This window comes from Gopherus evgoodei, chromosome 9 (assembly GCF_007399415.2).
Source record: "Gopherus evgoodei ecotype Sinaloan lineage chromosome 9, rGopEvg1_v1.p, whole genome shotgun sequence".
NCBI lineage: Eukaryota > Metazoa > Chordata > Testudines > Testudinidae > Gopherus > Gopherus evgoodei.
Genome location: NC_044330.1, coordinates 75,400,838 through 75,415,776, shown reverse-complemented (window position 1 = coordinate 75,415,776; position 14,939 = coordinate 75,400,838). Strand labels below are relative to the sequence as shown.

General features: G+C 38.8%; 1 protein-coding gene across 4 annotated transcripts in view; it reads left to right on the top strand.

Annotated features, from left to right (window-relative positions):
- Positions 1-14,939, top strand: part of PCDH11X (protocadherin 11 X-linked) — a 1,094,905-nt gene that overhangs the window by 81,885 nt on the left and 998,081 nt on the right. For all 4 annotated transcript variants that reach the window (XM_030574959.1, XM_030574956.1, XM_030574957.1 and 1 more), the window contains one exon: positions 13,275-13,858. In XM_030574959.1, coding sequence (XP_030430819.1) covers positions 13,319-13,858 — 540 coding nt within the window. In that variant the 5' untranslated portion in view covers positions 13,275-13,318. The remainder of the gene's footprint in view (positions 1-13,274; positions 13,859-14,939) is intronic.

Here is a 14,939-nt window from a genome sequence, read left to right as displayed (position 1 = left end):
AGGTCCAGTGCCCATTTAAGTCGATGTGAGCCTTTCCATTGACATCAGTAGGTACTGGATCAGACCCTTAGTGCTGATCAAAAGAGTCTGTTTGGACTACCTGCCATATTCACTGTGAAAAGGGGTTATAAAATCGGGACTTATATTAACAAAAGGACACGCATACAGCTTTGGTCTACGTCACATTTCACTGCTTATGTCAGACCTTTATGCCTGGAAAGAATGTCCTGTTCACGTGTATATAGTCAGCTTGTACTATTAAGTAAGAAGATGGTTAGTACATGGCTATTAATTTGAGAGAGGGGAATTAATAAGAAGGGGTTTGATCTTACTCCCATTGAGGTCAACGGTGAAACTGCCATTAACTTCAATGAAGCACGATCAAGCCCCAAGTGACTTTTCCTCTTCTCATTAGTAAAACAAACAGTGTCAGTCTCCTGTTTAGCATATTATAAGTAACTTTGTATAACAAACTGCTTTCCATGTTCTTTTTTGGTTTTATTTCTGTGATTAATAGGAAAAAGAGGGTTAATTTTTTTTTGATCAGGCTACACTTTTTCTAAAATCACACAATAGTGCAGCTGCTATTGCTAATAATACCTTTATATATACAGCACCTTTCATCCTGAAAGATCCCCAAAGTGCTTCGTAGTTTACAAGTATACAGATTGCTTCTCACACCACTGAAATAATGTACAAGTAATACTGTACTAAAGTGGTTTTGTGTAAGTGAGCAAAGAATAATTTATCCAGCTGAAACTATGAGATGAAGGAATGTAGGTAGGGCAGACTGTGAGTACCTGGAATTTGGGCAGGATATTGTTACTAACATGCCTATTCATGTGAAAAGTGCCAGGGCTCCTTTAAAAAAAACAAATTGCAAAATGATCAGCTTCTGGCTTTATATCTCATCGAAAAAAACAGTGCACTGTATGCCATCATTTCTTTGTTATTGAGTATTTTATTGTTGTTATGCCACTTTGGTTAGAGGAATCTGCTCTATAATTAAATGGTTCCATTGCTCTTACAATGGACTTTGTATTTCAGTAGAACTGATTGAACAAAAATTCACAACATGCTTTACTGATGACAGCATTTATACACATTCAGAAAGAAATTAAGAGACTGATTTTGCAGGCACTTATTACTGAGTATAGTACTTGCCCTCAGCAGAGCTACTCATGGTAGTGAGTAGTTTTTCCTTTAAATGCTTGCAAGATTGGGTTCAAACTGCATAGCATGTAACATATTCTACAAACACCACATATGTAAATATGTTAGGACAAGTGTGAAGAGCAGCAAATTGGCCACATTTTTTGAGTCGAATGACTAAACACAGGGAAGTGAGAGGCTCGGACTGTAGAATTGGATTGTTTTACAGGGCTGAGTTTTAGGAATCATGAGCCAAGGAGAAGAGAGACAATTCTTACTGGGATCATTATGTATTAGGCCTTTGATAAATACTTACTAGTTTGAGTTACCTTTTCATTTAAGTTACATTTAAGCCTATGTAAAAACTAGCAGAAAATTATTAAAATTTGGAGATGATTCCTCTATTAGCAAATGGCAAAACGCTTCAAGCTCTTACCTAAAGTATCCCCAGTGGACTCGGTCAGTGTTGTTTGACTGTTTGTGCACTTTGTAAACTGGTTTTTAAGGGAAATGGGTTGTGTGTGAAACATTTTTTTTTCTTTCTGTGGATTTGCTCACAAGGATGAATGTAAAATTGTCTGAACTATTCTACTTCTCATGGAATAAACTATAAAAGAAAATAAAAGGGCACAATATTAGGGTCCTGGGCTAGCCTAGGCAATTCCATTGTTGTCAGTGGAACTATTTGCATGAGTAAGGACTATTTCAGTGTGTAAGGGTTTGTAGGATTGGGCCCTTAATCCACCAGCCTGACAAAACTGGAAATAGGGTAGAAAATGGCACAAAATGTATCAAATTTGAGTCAGTCGTAAGAAGATTAGAAACAGAAGCAAATATTAAAATCTATTTTTCTAACTGTCTTATAACTGTAATCTCCTAATCCTATTTTAGGTAGGCATGTTGACCGTTTGTGTGTGTGTGTTAGGGGAGGATATCTAGCTAAGGTTCACCAACCTTCCCTTCCCTGATTTTCATTCTTGTGTCCTATTCTGACAGGTTGGTTTACCAGTATGTTAACTTCTGGGAAGTTATTCTGCAAGGTAGTGAGCTATGGAAAGGGATAGACAGGAATAAGATGAATTGGAAATAGACATAATTTAAAAGAAGAGGATTAAAAAAAGAGTGCAGCTAGAAAACTTCTTAAAGCTCTGATTAGGAGGCTGGAAATTGAAATCTAATGCACGAATCCTAAGTCTTCATCCCAGGAGACCAAATGTTCTCTTCTTTTTCTTGCTGGGAAGGAGCACTAAACAATGAAGGAGAATTTACCAGATTTTGTGATTTCAGCTATAATTACAGAATATAAATATAAAGAACATCTAATTCTTCTCTTAACAAGATTTTCCAAAAGAAAGAATGACAAAGATGTATGTGTGTGTGGATGAAATTTCTGGAGGAAAAGGGAATATCTTCACCCTAGGGGTCAAGTATCAGAGGGTAAGCGTGTTAGTCTGTATCCACAAAAACGCAAGGGGTCCGGTGGCACCTTAAAGACTAACAGATTTATTTGGTCATAGATGGAGATTTTGGGTATAAGAAAGGCAAAAAACAAAACAAAAACCCAAGAATTTCTTAACCCATAATTCACTCTGGAGACAACAGGAAGAGCTGTTGTCAGAAAGGGCAGTTTTTTATTTCTTGTCTGTTTGACCTGGTTACAAATCAAAATGCCTGGAGACTGGGGTTTTTTATTTTTATGTTTTTGCCTGTTTCTTGTGTTCACTTTTTGGAGAAGTATAAAATATAACTGTTTTGCATATATATGTTTTTTAAAGAAATTTTATGTGCTATAAAATTGAAAGACAATGGCCTGTTCCAGCAGCCAGGCATTGAGGAGCCTGTTCATTTTCAGAACATCTGTAGTAGTACACAGGGGATGCCATAAATTGCAGTACCAAATATGGTCCCTTTAATACTCTGGCCCCTAAATTTTCAATGTTTTACTTGTGTGACTCCCATTAAAGTCAATGGGAGGTCTGTGCTAACCCCCCACCATACATGTCTATGAAAGTGTGCCCCTGGCTTTTTCTTCCTATAATCCATTTAGTATCAGAATGGACCCTGTATGTACTGCATGTACTCTGATTTGGTGGATTTCTCAGTTCTATTTGTCCATACAACTGCACAAGGTCTACTTTTCTGGGTATACTCAGGCACTGTAACAATGTAATAGATGATTGTTATCCTCTGGACTTCAGTACTAATTATAATGGGGCAGCTAGATCCTGCAAGTGCTGAACATGGAGAAGAAACCCTCTGAATGGCTTGCCCAGTTCCTTGGCAGGAAGGGAAGTCAGCTATCTCCATGGCAACGTTCTCTCTTCCGCAGCACTTGTGGAGTTCTCACATGGATTGGGACATAGAAGGTGAAAGTAGAGCTGAGGGATGCACCTTTACCCCACCTGTTACCCCTGCCTGTCCCCCAAAGGACTTGTGGCAAGCAAAAGTTCACTCTCCAGGTGACTGTGACTTCCAGAGACTTTCAGACTTCCTGGGATCTGTGGGATTGTGGTCCCACACATCATTTCCTTAGGGACAACCTATCGCTCCCACCTCAGCCAGTGTAACAGCGAGGAGGAAAATCTGTGAAAGAAACATTGCAAATCTTTGTCTTGCCCATAAGCCCTTGCCACTGGAGAGCAAACCAGGCCCATGGCTTATAGTTATTGTACTGATTTGAAATACACTACATATCTCAGAGAAAAAGTGGCTCTGAGGTTATTTTATGTTGTTTGTTTGCAACTGTAATGGGGTGGATATACCCTGATTTCCCTCTTCCCTTGCAAAAAAAAAGAAGAGGGGGAGAAGGTTCACCCCCACTTCCCTGCTGCAAAGGGGGAGAGAAGCCCAGCTGCCCCCTGGGGCTGCGTTCGAGCTGGCAGTTGTGGAGAGAGGAGCAGACGGCTAGACCCCAGTTATGGGAGGATGTAAATGGAAGAGTGGGTGCTCTATGAGGGGCCATTACGCTAGGGAGACTCCCCTCAGAGGCTGGACCTTCACTGTGGAGGAGCTGTTTCCAGGGCCCAGCAGGCTGCAACAAAGGGCAGCATTTGGACTTCTAGAAGTAAATAATCTGACAGAGCTGTGGCCTATAGCTCCCCATTAAGGAGAGGCCACAGGCGTGTGAGCTATTATTCCAGTAAGACTGGGGCTTGCTGTTGGAAGCTCTGGCCCAGCCAAACCCTAACCCACTGGGTATGCACAGGAACTTAAACTGTTACTAAACCTGTTCCAGAAATGCAGTATCCCCTTCAGCGACCAGCACAGCTCTCCATCAGGTAATCATCTTTTGAGACGTCCTTTTCACAAATGAATGAGAAATACAGACCTAAGAAATTAGCCTGCCCTTTCTGTTAATAGGTCATGACCAGATACCACAATACATCAGAGCCAACTGTGTTCCTTCAGTGCTCTCACCTTTCCCAAATCCAGGCTAAAAATAATATGAAAATAGAGAATGCATGTCAGTAATGTGGCAGTCTAGGATACAAGGCCCCAATGGACAAGCAGAGCCTAAGATATATTTGCACCGTTCACCAAACATACATGTTTTGTACCATCTGGGCAGAGTCCTCCATAAATTCATTGTCATCATCATTAAGAGTTGAGAGACAAAACAGCTCTGTCTCACAACACACAAACGTATGCCCCAAATAGGACAGAATACAGGTCTGTTGCATCTTACGTGCATTTAACATGCATGATTTCAGCTTTACATGGTCGGCAAAAATAAAAAATAAAGAGAAAAATAACAATTTTAATACTGTACCTGTAGTGTGGGCGATTCCACCCGCCATTCCACTCAATGTAATTTTGACTATATGCGATTTTTGCTTTATGCACTGACTGTGGAACATAGCCCCAGCGTAAGATGCGACAGACCTGTACCCCAAATTTCAGTCCTAACAAATAAGACGAGTTAATCAAACTGACTCAGCTATGATAGGCCTCAAATCTGCCTAATTTCAAATAAAATCCTGCCAACATCTCTATAAAATGCACGCAAGTCCAAGAAATAGATATGAAACCCCATAGGCCATCAACAGAATGCTGGCTCATCAACACTCAGGTTCTGTGAACCAGTTATCCATTCTTAGAGGCACAACATGATTTGTGCATGGCATGCTCTACAGTGTGCAAGTAGAACATAGCTGGTTTTTGGACCAGGAATATGTCCAGGGAAGGATTGTTTCCACACTGAAAGCAAGGAAAGTTGCCATTTCTGCAGGAAAGTGACAGGATGCTTTTAACCAGACTTTTATCTAGTAGGTTGGTAGTAGCCAGTTAAGCAAAATAATTTGTACTCCTAAGCAACACATTTGGTTTCTACCTATTCAGTGATGAAGGTTAATATTATCTGGATGCAATGTGCTAATGCAAAATGCATTAGCTATATAACATTAGTGATCTTGACCCTACCCATTGCCAAGTGATTGAGACAAATTGCTGATATGTAATTTTACTTTCATTTTTAAGTGTAATCATATATTCTAAATTGAAATAAGTCTAACACTCAAGAATGTTCATTTCATATTTTAGTGTCCGATTCTCTTGCTATGGGCTTGTGGAAGGAAAAAATTATCATGTGGTGGCACAAAAATACATTTTTTCATTAGATGTGACATACAAAATTGCCTAGCACTCTTCTGGTGCCATTTTCTGACTCTTTATTTTTGCAATGCATTGTACATTGTTTTTCTTGTGTTTTAATTGTTGCTACAGTGTCAATTCTTAACATTGAGCTATAGCATTTAGCTGCATTATAGATTTATTTTTTTTATGTACTGCAGTGCTTCTACCTAAGTAAATTGAAGTAGACATCTCATCAGCCGGGAGATCTTCACCTTTTCCTCCATGCTTTCGGTTCTCATTCCATATATCTAATTCTTAACACTGGTGCAAACCTGTTTCATTGCTAATAGCAGTGCCCTCTATTTCCCAGTGTTACCAGTTTATAGGAAAAGTTAATGCAGCATGTGATTACGATTTTCTGAAATAAGTGATAGTCATAGCATTTTTGAAATATTTGCAGTTGTGTTAGCTCTCAGCATTTTCCCAAACTTGCAGCTGTAGATTTAGCAGGAAGGGAACTTCAGCTATATGTGGATTAATGTGGAACAATAAAAAGAATGATCAGGACCCACTGGGCCAGCGTACCAGATGCATGTGGATGGAGCATAGTTGATTACAGAGCAGCATTGCCCATTTGTTTATGACTATTTCATTTTTGTATCTTATGAATACAAGTTGCAATTCCTCAGAAGCTAGCACTGTACACATCAGTTGCAGGTCAGTATTAATAATTTGGAACTCTATAATTTAGCAAAAGAAACCCCTTGCTCTTTTCCAGTTTTGACTATGTGACTTCAGTAACTACTGGATATCACCCCTAGTTTCTTACACTCCGGTTAGTAAATGTGAGGAGAGGTTTTCCCCTTCCTACAGAAACAGCAGCTATGCCTTTCAAAACCTAGAAATACAATGCTCCTGGATGAGCCAAAGCCTTGAATCAATAAAGTATTTTAAATGCATGCCTAACCTTATGCAGCTGAAGAATCCCAAGTCTTGCTCTTGTTCCTCTGAATTCCCATTTGAATAGTGACTGATGTTTTCCAGTGGTGATAAGAATGTAGGGCTTCATTCTATTATAGTGGTGGAAATTACGAGTAATGTAGCCCCAGTCAAATCAGTGTTGTTACTTAGGTAGGAAACTTGGCAAATCAGACTCTTAGAGCATTAAGTTTATACTTCTGGGCATGAAATTTCCTCAGATCTGTTTTTCTGAGAGACAGTTGTCTTTCTTCCCAAGCATCTCTATGGAATACACTGTGTGCTGGGTGGATGCTCATGGGATATTGATGGCTACAAAAAGTTTGTGGCCTAGAATAGTGACAGAGTGAGAATTATGCAGAAAAATAACCTTCAATTAAGTAGAGGTGAGTAAATATTTGAGAAGGTGTGAGATTAGTTTGCTTCTTAGCTCTAAAAGAACATATTTTAAACAGTTAGGGGAACACTTTCCCAGATTTCCAACTGCAGATGAAGGCTGTATCTTTCTTGAAATGTTCACTCATCAAAACAAGTCAGTTTCTTGAATAAAACATAATATATGAGATGATGAACAATAGAGATTATTTGTTTTACACAAGTTATTGATTTATAGCAAAAAAAAAAAAAAAAAAGCGCAACCACCTAAGCAGTTAATGTCCATGGAACAAAGCTGATAACCGTGTGTTATTCGTGTCAGCATAGAAGAATTCAGAGATTCAAAGTCCTGAGTACATGGCATGGCACTGTGACCCAGCATCTTAGAAGGCTTAGAGTAAAAAGAACTGATTGTGGGAACTGAGGTAGATACAATTGGCTCGCACTGATCAGAAGTTAAACCACGTTCAGGTCATACTGCTGACTGACAGAAAGAGTACATGTCACCAGCCATTTGCAAATACTATTGGTGGTCTTCTGCCATAAGAAATATTGGTTTGACATAGTGTTTTGAATTTGGCCTTCTGAGGAGTTCAGCGCTACAAATTTTAGCTACAAGCTTCTACATAATATTCCTGTATTGTTATGTGCAGCCCTGCATCCAATACTAGCCACGGGCCTTTCCAGGTAGATTGACAGCACTTTGAACTGCAGCTAACTAGTGCCTAAGTAGAGACTCATGCTCACTTAATTTATAATCCAAGTCAAGTTTGAAATCAGACATCCAGAGATAATGCTACTGAGCTCTCTGAATATGGTATACAATTTCATTTCTGCATCAATACCATGACTTCTATGAATTAAGAGGCCCAGTCTTACTCCCACTGCGTGTAATGGGAGTTTTGGTATTGACTTCAAAGAGAGCAGGTTAAGGCTTAAATTCAAAGGGGCCCAAGTTTGGATCTGCATTAAAATCAAATTCCAGGGACAATTTTAAATCTTTATTTTCTGCACTGCAGTTGTCAGTATATAGTGTCCATAACTAGACATGCCAAGTCCACACAGCTATTAAACTGAAGATAAATTGTAATATGGTTTAAATTATAGCATGAGAGTTTAGTGTATTGGATAACAACTGTATTTGTTTTAGTTCACACATGAGAGTGTGTGTGCATGAGCAAATGTGTAACTGGCACCCCGCCTTCCCCCTCCCCACGCTCTCCCATATAGGGCATTTGCTATCACAGTTCAGGTGACAGGCACAGCCCTAAGTCATCTTTCCAGTATCTCACAAGCTAACATTACCTTCTGAAAAACAACTTTGTTCTTCATTTTTTTAGTGGCTAAAATGTCCGCGGGGCTCATCAAAGGTGATGCGTTGGCAACCATAGAGCCAGAAGTCCCCTGTTTAGTCATGGTACTAGCGAAGTATTAACAGCAGCAATATGTGCTTTGCCAGTGGGCCTCAACCGTCTAGAACACACTCACCCCACAGTGACTCTGATTTTCTCCCCTCCTCACATTTTTTATTTTTCTCTGTCCTTTTTATCTTATCACATTATCAATTTATCTTCACCATTTTAGTATCAGTCATTTGTCCCACTTGTGCAATTGTCCTTAATATCCCCTTCTCTCTCTCTTTCTCTCTGCCTAACTCAATTTCCCATTTCTCTGGTCTCCTTCTTTGCGCTGATATTCTTAGTTTCTGTTTTTCCCACTTTTATAGTTTTGTATATTTGGGGGAAATATGCACAATAGCCAATGAACCGTTATATGTATTATTCTATTAGAGATATTCTGATTTCCTGAATGTCTTGCAAACCTTTTGTTTTGTTTTGTTGCTAGACAACACCTCCCCCTCCTTTTTTCTTTCTGTTGCTGTTGCCATAGCACCCCCATCAGTTCAAGCACAAATGACAGAGAACAGCCATCACTATATAAATAGGTTGTTTTTAAGTGCAGTTCCTGCCCCATGGCATAAGCTGCTTGTTCCATGTTATCTGAACAGAGAATTTGAATCACGTCACTTTTGCCCCTTAAAGCACCATGGCTACACTGAGGCCGACTGGTTTGGAAGGGAAAATAGATATCACTTCAAAATAGTCCCTGTTTCCACAGCTATAGAATTGTAAACCAGTGTCAGTCACTTTTTCAACCTGTAGGGTAAGCAGTTTTCCATGAAAACTCCAAACCTCAGTCAATATGTGTATGTACTTGCTTAGTTTAGAAGAATAAAAACCAGAAGCAAGTTTGTATGGGCTGGAGGGTCTAAAATTAACTGCAAAGAGGTGGAACTCACTACCTTAACCAAAACACCAAGGTATGCATAAGCATGATTGTGATTTAACTTACATCTATTTTACATTCATGTAACTCCACTGGGCCTGATTTTTCACTATCTTGCAGTAAAGCTGGTTGGAAATTTTGCAATGGAAGGTCCCTGTTGAAAATGGTATTCATCAAAATCAAAATGTTTTGCTGGAACATAGTACTTTTGACAAAATTTTACAGAAATAAATATGAAATGATTCCAAATCAAAATATTATTTTGTTTTGAATTTTATATTAATTTTAATATAAGTATATGTATAATTACACTTAATATGTATGTATATATATTATAATAATTTGACATTATCTAAACAGAGTGTGGGATAAGGTTGTTTTGATGTTGCCAAATCAAAATTTTAAGTAATTTTCATTCCACAGTTTTGTTGTTGTTGAAATTCTAACTCTTCATCCCAATTTGGAATGAAAACAAATTTTAGAATGTCAGAATTTCCCACTGGATGGAAATTCAGTTTTCTGACCAGCTCTGCGTTGCAACTTGTATAATTTACACCTGTGCAAATGGAATACCAAATCAGCATGGTGTCCTTTTATACCTACTTTGCACTACTGAAAATGATTGCACAAAGACAGTCAGGCTTATTGACTGCAGTGGAGTTAGTCTTGATTTATAATGAAGAGAGAAGAGAGTCAGACCTACAGTGTTCAATGTGCATGTCTCACATTCAAGGTACAATTCATCAACTGTTATTAATGGATGTCATGGTTTGTGTGCTTACGAGAAGTATATTAAATTGTTAATGAAGAAATGTAAGATATATCATATGGCTGTAATTTAAATTGAAAAATAAAAACAAAATTTAAGACCCTCTGAGTTTAGGTTGAAACTCCACTATTAACTTACTGCATATAAGCTTGTGATGTCAGGTGTAAGAATGTATATTGTGTTTAGAGCTGCAGTGTGCCTAGGTGAGTTAAGGACAGAGTAACAGCTTTACCTTAATAATTATAAGGTTGTCCAGTATAATCTATATATGTACAGGTCTGTAGATGTGTGTGCATATGTATACATTGTTTTTATGATTATATTTATTATAATTATTATCTGTGCATTATTTTATCCTCATGGTTTCACAAGCAATCTTAGCACTGGGACTATAATTCACACGAGGTAAAGCCTTGAGTTAGTTTTGTAATCCCTGTGCTCACAAATGAACCAATAAGGTTAAGAATACTATCCCACAGCTACCAGTTCTGTATATGTTTACTGCCATTTTTCTTCTATATCTGATATTTACAGTTCTCTCCAGTACACCCAGAATATTTAAAGAACATAATGCCATTCTGAGGCCTTGACAGCCTTTTAAACACTAACTCTTCGTTGTGGCCAGCATATATTTTTCCTTATTGTTGTGGAAGGAAATGTTATAAATGTATTTATCCCAACTATAATAAAAATAAAATGTAAACCCACCTCATTTATTTCTTGAAGTAATTTCTTCATATTGCTCTGTGTGTGTTTGTGTGTGTGTGTGTCCCCTTTAACAAGATGTGAGGATTGTTGGTGGTAGCTTGTCATTAATATAGTACATGCTCAGATATAAAAATAATACAATATCCATAGTAGTATATTGTATGGTATTATCAGAATCCTGTCATCAAATGCATATACTATAGTATTCACCCACGAAAACTTATGCTTCAATACATCTGTTAGTCTTTAAGGTGTCACAGGAATCATTGTTGCATACTACACTACTGTTACTGTCATTGATCATTGGGAACTGCTGCTAACTTTCTTAATTATATATTTAAAAGTGCATTAGTATTCCCTAATAATGGATTTTTTAAAATGACTGCTTGTACCATACTGTTCCTTCACTCCTGAATGCCTGTGTATTGTTGCATTAAACCTTACACTGAATTATCAAAATGCTGCAGATAATATGGTACCATGCAACATTAACTTAATATCCAGTCATGCAAATCCTCATTCATTGAGTATCCCCAAAACAGTTAATAGGGAGTAATGTCTTCTTGGGTATGTAAAGATTTGCATGATTAGGTCCTTATTTTGTGATGCATCTTCCAAGTAAAGCATTTTGGGATGAAGTTTATGGCATTAAATCATACAGAACAGAAGGAGAATAAAATTAGGAGAGCAAGGAAAGAAACATCTTTTTTTATGTATATGAACATTAAGAAGAGATGCAGTTGAGTTGGTAAGGGGGATGTAGAGGACCAGATCGTTAGTTGTTGTAAATTGAAGTTGTTCCATTGACTTCACAAGTTAATTTTAAATTGATGCCAGCTGAGTGTCTGGCCCATAGAAAGGCTGTTCCAGATGTCAGAGGTCAGGAGCTGCAGAGAAGCAGACTCTTCTACCAACAGTGGAAAGATTGTGTACATTGATGTAGTGTCACATTATATCCCCAAACTGGAGACCTCTACATTTTATAATTTTCCTGAAATTTACTCTGCTGGAGGGATTCACTCATACTGAAATTAAAGATAATCACCTTTCTCCCTCCCCCCACAAGTCTGGGGTTTTCAGGCATCTGTGTTTGTATGTACAGCATACAGTTTGTATGCAGCTCAGAAAACAGGCAGAATGATATTGAATGTTCTTCCCCTTCTCCCTGAAACACATACGTATCCTGTTCTAGTATTGATGCCATGAACTAGGTTTCACTGAATATGAGAGTATTTAAGAGAAAGGAACATTGACAGGTTGTTCAGACTCAAATTTGACCTGATTTAGAATTACTTTAATACAATGAAAAATGCCCTGTTGCTGATTTTCCAGCATAATAAAAGTAGCCACTTATCACAGGGTGATATCAACCCCTAAAAAACATTGGTTAACCTACCAAAGAAAAAAAATCACAACTCCCACTTAATGGCAGGTGTCCAGGATGGACATTATCTGAACGTTCTCAGCATTTGTGGAATTGAACCCATTAGGAGCTCATCTTGCTGGTCTGTAGTAATTTAGTTCATGACAACTGGTCCTAGATTTGTGTCATAATAAGAGCTTTAAACATTTGAAGCAGAAAGAGGAGCACCCAGGCAGGCACACAGACCATTGGTGTGATTTGATTACTGCTTTTCTGGGACCTGATCCAAAGCCCCCTGAAATGAGTGGCAGTATTTTCATTGTCTTCAGTAGTTTTTGGATCAAGTCCTTCCTTGGTTCTGAAGTGGACTGATTGCTGTGTGTTGTGCTAATAGTTGGACTTTCCATCAGTTGTTGGCTGAAGTCTTCAGGCATCATTTTGATTAGTTTTCCTTGCGCATGTGAATTGCTATATTAGATGACAGAACATTTTAATGATTAGAGCTGTAATGTAGTTTTAGTTGTGCGAAATTCAGAGGTGGATTAAGAGCAGTACGGTTTGTATCCCAGCTCTGTGGTCTGCAGAGATCTATATGCATTAGCCCACCCCAGCAGCTTGCAAACCACCTGCTGACGCCTGCTTGCAAACCACCAGCTGAGATGAGATGAGGTTGACTTGGCTGCCTCGCTAGGGAACAAGATCAAGGAGTTGGGAGTGAGAGAAAGATGAGTACCAATGTGGCTGAGGGAGGGCTGGAAAGGAGGATTTATCTTTGGAAGCAGAGAGTGGGAAGAACACTCTCTCATGGGGACCCTTGTATTTTTGGAGGATCCATTCTTCACATTCTGAACTCAACATTTATGAAGTGGGAACAACAAAAAGCAGATATAAGGGATTATCTGCTTTATTGCTGCTCGTTTTATGTAAAAATGGTCACAGTAAAAGATAGCATTTCATTGACCTAGTTTTGCAATGATTCTCAAATCACTTGGCTTTTGCATTTCCACCATTTGGCTGGCGTGCTGCTTTAGGGCTTTTTAATAATCTCTTCCTTTCTTTCTTCTTTTCCAGCTACTCTTGGTGTTCTTCAGGAGAACTCATTAGCCATTCTGGAGATGGACTTGCTGTCTGGAACCTACCTCTTGGCAGTCTTATTAGCCTGCATTGTATTTCAGTCCGGTGCCCAAGAGAAGAATTATACTGTGAGGGAAGAACTGCCGGAAAATGTCCTGATTGGCAATTTGCTTAAGGATCTGAATTTGACACTGGACCCGGATGTGTCCCTTTCATCACCTCTTCAGTTCAAGCTTGTGTATAAGACTGGGGATGTGCCATTAGTCCGGGTGGAGGAAAACACTGGTGAGATATTCACTACTGCCAACCGCATAGACCGGGAGAAGTTGTGCTCTGGCATTTTTAGTGAGAACCGCTGCTTTTATGAGGTGGAGGTAGCAGTTTTGCCTGATGAAGTCTTCAGACTGGTCAAGATCAGATTCCTGATAGAGGATATCAATGACAATGCTCCCCTTTTCCCCTCAACAGTCATTAACATCTCCATTCCTGAGAACACAGCCATTAATTCCCGCTATTCTGTCCCTTCTGCCGTCGATCCTGACATTGGAGTGAATGGCATTCAGCATTATGAACTTCTTAAGGTGGGTGTCTTTTATTCTTCCATAGTACTGTGTGTTTTGATGTCACTACCAGTCCACAAACTTTGCTGGTCTTCACTAGATCACTGAAATGCAGAAGTACCCTATATTGCCATCCTAGAGATGCATCATATTTGTCCTAAAATGTTAAGTGTGTGCCCCTATTTAAAGCACATCATGTTATCACTTTGTGAAGATCTGTGTATATATGCATGATAAATAACATGATGTGCATGTATGTCTGTGCTAAGTGTCCACCAATCTGTTAAGGGGTATATGATTTTTATGCAACGGGCCAAAAGTCTTCTCAGACCACTAAGGCATTTACTCACCAATCACAGTGTGACAGGCATGTTTACAAGAGCTTGCGATGGACTAAATTCTTCCTACTGCTTGCAAATTAGATTGGAACAGTGGAAAATCAGCCCAGGGGAACCTTTTTCCATTATAAAAGACATAAGGAAGGTTCATTGACTCTCTGTTATATTAGTGTAAAGCATGAATAACTCCAGATTTACTCCTGTGCATCTGAGATCAGAATTTGACCCATAAATGCATCAAGAAAACTTTCAAGATTATTGGTCGGATCCTCGACTGGTGGCAGTGGAGCTATAATGATTTACATCAGCTAAAGATCTGGTCCAGTAAACAGAAAGTGTACTATAGAGGTTTCCAACTCATAGCAATTTTATTTGTCAAGAAGGAAGGTTTATTTGTTTTTTGTCATATATACACACACATTTTGTAAACAGCCCATATGCTAGCATGTGCTTAGTGCATATGATTAGCAGCCCTGGCAGTGAGGCATTTGAAAGAACAAAAGAGACTTGTAAAGTGGACATAAAAGGACAGATATAGATGAGCACTTCCAGAGAAGGAATGACTAGTCCCTCCACTGAACTGACTTGGTCAGATTGTTTCTCTAATGATTGGGTAGGTCTGTGGCGGAGAGAGGGGAGGGGAGTTACGTTATTCTCAGTGGCCATTGTAACAATGCCAATTTGCTTGTAACAAGCAGGGCATTTGACATTACATATCAGAAAGTACTGGAAAATACCAGCTTCTCTCTCCTTTGGCAATGAGA